The sequence below is a fragment of the Anarrhichthys ocellatus genome, unplaced genomic scaffold (assembly GCF_004355925.1).
Source record: "Anarrhichthys ocellatus isolate YVR2014 unplaced genomic scaffold, GSC_Weel_1.0 scaffold15, whole genome shotgun sequence".
NCBI classification, from domain to species: Eukaryota; Metazoa; Chordata; class Actinopteri; order Perciformes; family Anarhichadidae; genus Anarrhichthys; species Anarrhichthys ocellatus.
In genome coordinates, this window is record NW_022280045.1 from 3,911,008 (window position 1) to 3,916,868 (window position 5,861).

The window sequence follows — 5,861 nt, forward strand, 5'->3', positions numbered from 1 at the left end:
TTAATTCCTTTTGTCTTTATCTGAGCCATGTTTTTAAAGTACTACTTTTTTCTCTCCAGCATGTGAGGACGTTCTGACCCCTGCAACTGTGTCTGAATCGGCCTTGAAAGTTCTCAACAGCTGCCTGGCTACCATGCCTGCAGGTAGGACTTTTGATTAAAAGCATAATAATCATATTACTCATGTTTGGTAAATCAGCTCGACGTGTCCAACAACAAGACAATAAATGGAAATGTTGAAATGGAAAATTTCGTCCCTATAGATATAGATATAGATTTAGATATTAGATTAAGCTACAGAGCCACAAAACGGTACGCCAAAAAATGCTGCTGCTTCCTCCAACATGAACTCTTTCTTTCTGTTGCCTTAAATTACACATGATGCACATCATTCAAGTTTAATCCACCAGATTGTCTCTGAGCCTCAGCTATTTCCTCACAGCCTCTGAATATCTGCTGACTCATGTAGCCTGGAGCACCTTTAAGCCTAACTAGCTTCTTAACATGTCTAGCATCTTTTTTTTTTTTTTTTTTTGTAAAATGCTGACTTACAGACTTTGGAAATATAAACCTAACTTTTTGTGTCATCTATTTACTTTGGATAGGTATTAGCATGCCGTGAAATTGTTCCATAGTCCCGAACACTTTTATCTCGTCTCTCTGCAGCCACTAGAAACCCGCCCTGTCTGTCCAGGCCCCAGTCCTTCCTGTGGGTGACTAAATGGGTAGACTACTCCAACAAATATGGTTTTGGCTACCAGCTCTCGAACCAAAGCATCGGTGTGCTCTTCAATGAGGGAACACGACTCAGTCTTTGTGACCAACGCAAGTAAGTACTCGTAAACACTTGTGCTTAAAACCACTTAACTACTTTATGACGGGACTTGGCCAAGAGATTTAATCTTTTTAATGGGGATCATTCATTAAAATGAATTATTAATTTTTTGTTTCACTTTCCCTCTAACCAGGACAGTCCACTACTGCATTCCCAACAACAAACTCTTCACGTTCCCTGCCAACGCTCTACCTGAGCAACTTCGCAACCAGAAACAAATTGTGGACCTCATGGCCAACTACATGGAGCAAAACCTTATGGAGGTATGAGCGAAGCGGCTTGGTTTTCAGCTAGAAGACTGCAGCCATTATGTTATTTTTTTTTATTAATCAGATACTAAATGACTGCATGCTTTTAATTTCCTAATGAATTGTTTGTATATTCTGCCAGAACAAAAAGCCCTTTTTAACTAACTTTCCTAGCTTTTCAAAGCAGTCTAAGATGTCCTGTATAACGTGACGTCCTGTGATCTAAACTAAATGTGTTCTGTCCTCTTCAGGGTGGAGATCTGCATTGTGAGGATCAAGTATCCGGTTGTCCTCCTCTGCTGCTCCAGTGGGTGAAGACGGACCATGCTCTTGTCATGCTCTTCAACAATGGCACATTACAGGTTCGAAAAAGCTCATTAATTCTAGTCCTAGATGGATTTTAAAATGCATAAATAAATCGAGTAATGCAACACTGTCGACCAAGTTGCGAGAGAAGTAATTTACCCACTTTGGTAACACTCGTGCTGGATTGCTGACCTTCTTCTTACATGCTGTTTTTAAATCCCTTCCAGGTTAACTTCTACGCAGACCACACCAAGATCATCCTGTGCAAGTCGTCTGATGACTCCTATCTGCTCACCTACATCAGCCGGGAGCGCGTCTCGTGCACGTACCTCCTCAGCATGCTGCATGAGATGGGCTGCACCGCCGAGCTGAGACACCGGCTGCGATACGTAGTCCAGCTTCTCCAGCACCATGCCGATGCCTGAGGGCCCGGCTCGGTGCCTCCCAGGCTGCCCGATTGGCAGATGCCTTGGAGGCGCTCTGACCGGTTAACATTTCTTCCTAGGCAGCCTGACTGGTTGATCAAATTTCTCAAGGCAGTGCCGGGGACGAGCCGACGCCTGCTCAGTTGATGGATGGAAGGCTGCTCAGAGGAGTTGAGCAATTTTTTTTTTATTTTTTGAACGGGTGCTTAGGCAGCTGATTTTCAGATTGATTGACCTTGATAAACATCAAGCAGTCGGGAAGTTCTGCTTCAAGGTTCTGTGCCTGTCCAGCTTATGCCTCAAAGGTATCCACCCGGAAGGTATTGATACCTAATATAAGAGACTCCTACCTGGCCTGAAGTGATGGATCCCTCACAGGCAGATGCCTAAATGAACACCCCAAAACTCCAAATACCTTCCCTCACTTGCTCAAAACCACCGCTTCGTGGCTGGATCTTTCAAAGCCACCAACCAGACCTGCAGCTTTCAGCTCCCCCTGATGGCCTATAATCCAGGCATGATTTGTCAAAGGTATCTAAACACTAAAATTGTCTTATTTGCTTGCAACAGAACAAGGATAATCTTGCCGCTGGAATTCTTTTTAGGCTGTTTTCCAGAAGTGTTTTAGCTGCAAGGTCATTTATGCAGTTTACTTTCATTGAAACTGATCTTACAGCAGAGTTGCTTTGGGAAGAGCTGGGGTTTGATTGGTGAGAGAGACCCCTCTTACCCTTGGTTGTTTCTGGCCTGTTTGGACTATGGTGCATACATTCATTTTTATTTTATTTTTTTCTAAATAAATGAGCCAACAATAGGATCACACTACGATCTTGACCTTTTCATGCACAAAAGACATTCCTGGCCTTATTTGACAATGGTTCGGAAAAGGTTACCGCCTCTTCCGATCCAACATCGCATTGTCTTTTTTTTGTTGTAGTTGGAAGCAAATTTCACTGATGTGGTACACAGCATATTAAAGGGGCTATGGGAGCAACACAATTTTGCACTTTTCTTTTTTTTTTTTTTTTTTTTTTTTTTTGTAAATGCATCTGGAAAGTGAAACCTTTGACTACCATCTGTTATATCGTAGTAGTTTTTAACTAGATACCAAAAGGCATTCTTTGGTTTTTAAAATGATTCAGTTTTAAATTCACAATACCGTCATTGAATGTGTGTGCGCAACACGTGCTGGTAAATAAAACTGTTTGTTTGGAGGGGGGGGGGGAGATAAAAGTGCCTTTCTGAGGGATGTCTGTATAGTGCAATAACAACCCTTTGTGAATGTCAAGCTGGATACAAACTAGATACGAGAGATGGTTTTTACAGGTGGGATTTACTTTTGTACTTTGAGCAAAGTTTAGAAGTAATTCCAATAGCACTACACTCTCACTACCTGGTATAAGCTTTTAGAACAACTGGCATCAGTATATATCGCAGTAATATCTACTAAGGGAAAAAATAAAACATTGTACTCTGTTGTACTGTAATCCTTATCGGTTTACATTGCTTTCTCAACCCAGAGTTGTATCCTAAAAACTGTGACCTGGAATGCAAGTATTACGTACATGTGTTTTCAAAAACCCAACATTGTGAAAGCCATCTGCCAATTCAGAAGAGTCTTTATTTTTTGGCACATAATGTCCTGTTTATTTATTTTTATTTATACTCGTTTTTTATTTATTGTGTAAATGTTACGGTCTTGACACAAGGAAATGTTCAATTCCGATCACCTTTTGTATGTAACATATTTGGGGGGGGGGAAATGGGACAAATAAAGTTGATTGAAAATTAACTTATTTTGCACTTATTGTTCAGTGAAACATTTCTGCTGTAGTGTTTAATTTCTCAAGAGATTAGGAATTTTAAGATAAAATTCACTTTTCATCCCATTTGGTCCAAAAAGATAGTATTGCCATAAAAATAATTGTCATTGGTATATGCCTCCCTGATGGCTTACACCGCTGCCAGATGTAATAGACGGGGCTGTCCTCTCAGCCCATTACTTTGTTTGAGCCTCTGGCAGTGACTGTAAAGCTCTTCAGCCACGTTTAAAGTTAGACACGGACACTATGCAGATGACATTCTTTTGTTTATAGACAGCTGGCATGATCTGCCCCAGATTTGTATCGCTAAAATCAACTCCATTAAAATGTCCTTCCGTGATGTCTATCATCCACTATTCTATGAATGTCTTGGCAAGTATCTTGACCCTTAACTGAAGTGAAGGCATCTACGAGATCAACTCGACACAGCAGGAAGCACAGGAAAGAAATTTGAGAAGTGACGGTGGCAGCTCACAAGGGCAGCCTTAGGTTTGCCTGATAAAATCTTGTAATTGGGCATGCTTTGAGTGTTCAGTCTGGGGCTGACTGGCATACCAAATGTTTGAAAAACATGTTTCATGTGACACAACTGTTCTTTACAAAGAGGAGCTTCTAAACATGAGCTTTTAGTGTTTTCCTGCATGACTCGGCAGTAACACTGACGTGAGTTCCTCATCAAAGCATCTTAACTCTAAAGCTAAATGAATTCCTTGCATGTTGTATACATTCTTTATTATGGAAATTAGAAGATATTTATGCATTCATTTTGGCAGCACGCAAGGTCACAGCATCATATTTTATAGATTAGCCAATAAAAATGTAAGGCAGTAGACATTTAACAAAACAGTCTAGACATTCAAAGTATTAAACATAATTTGTTCAAAGCGTGGGAGCAGATTATTATTCCTAAATGCGGATTAAATTCTAACATGTAATCTATGCTGAGTGAAACCGTCCAATTTCTAGTTTTAATGGGGCGTATTTTGTTGTATGTATTGAAAGATGCACAGAGAAAATATAAGATCCGGACAAATTGTTTTCTTACATGTCTAGATCTGTATGGAGCATCAACTGAGAGACTTTACCTTCAGATAAGGAGAAAATAGTTGTAAAGTATGACGTTGAGACTATCGCATCACTGTTGCAAACCTGTCGAACTGGTTTTATTATCACTGCAAAGACAGGCACATTGTTTTCCTGATACCTTCTTAGTAATGGTTTCCTTAGATGTACAGATTTGTGCAGATTTTTTTTTATTACAAACTAGTAAGGCTTTCTATCATTGGTTTATTGTCATTCTGGGGGAGAGAGAAGGCTGAAATATGATAAAACAAGCATACAACACAAGGAATACTGATGAATAGATATGGACATAGACTTGTGATTTCACATAAACACTCATTTGGACATGAGCGAACATACACAAAAATGACTCAGAATGCACAAAACTCACACACATACAGCCTAGCTCCCTGACATACTTGTTAGACTAGCAGTGCTCAGTCTAACCATGAACACGGTCAGAGAGAAAATGCTGCTTCGATGCTGGCTTGTTTTGGCTCGTGTTAGTGTGTACACAAAAGGAAACGACCGACTGTATATAGACGGGACTCACTCGGCAGCTACTCTATGAAACTGGGAGTGAAATGGCGTCAAACTTCCCTCCTGATTGCACGCTGGAAACAGCCAGAGATCACAAGGCTCCCTCACTGTGACGCCGAGGCCAAAATCTGCTGATTTCACATCTTTAATTGCAACGCGAGACATTCACTTTCCTCCACTCACACTCCTCTCGCCTCAGAGGTGTATATTAGAATCTCTGTCTAAAGTCTTTTTAAATTCGAGATAATGTTGACGTCACAGAGAGATGAGCATATGCAGAAAGAGATGTGTGCCGTGCTGATTTGTGCCCATGTTAGAGAGATGGAGAGGAAAGCTTCGGTGTTAAAAGACAGAAATGAACCGTTATCTCTTCACTGGCGCTATCAGCTCACGCTGGCAGATACAAACAGAGGAGGGAAGCTTGCTGTATTCTGAATGTATTCACAAGTCTGCCTCATTATCTTCTTTTTGACTCTGCCCTGTGTTTCCTCAGAACTGCAGTCATCGTGGTCCAAAATCAAGCAATGTCGTTGTGCTCCAAAGTATCAGCAACCTTTAAATTGAGTATGTTATCATGCAGATAGTATCAGACGGCAAACGATTGAAAGTAGCATCCAGTTTGT

General features: G+C 40.7%; 1 protein-coding gene across 1 annotated transcript in view; it reads left to right on the plus strand.

Annotated features, from left to right (window-relative positions):
• plk3 (polo-like kinase 3 (Drosophila)) overlaps nucleotides 1-3,605 on the plus strand; it is a 13,257-nt gene extending 9,652 nt beyond the window's left edge. The window contains exons 11-15 of the mRNA XM_031854865.1: nucleotides 40-143; nucleotides 666-828; nucleotides 968-1,097; nucleotides 1,334-1,444; nucleotides 1,616-3,605. Of these exons, the coding sequence (XP_031710725.1) occupies nucleotides 40-143; nucleotides 666-828; nucleotides 968-1,097; nucleotides 1,334-1,444; nucleotides 1,616-1,813 (706 nt within the window). The 3' untranslated portion in view covers nucleotides 1,814-3,605. The remainder of the gene's footprint in view (nucleotides 1-39; nucleotides 144-665; nucleotides 829-967; nucleotides 1,098-1,333; nucleotides 1,445-1,615) is intronic.
• The last annotated feature ends 2,256 nt before the right edge of the window (nucleotides 3,606-5,861 follow it).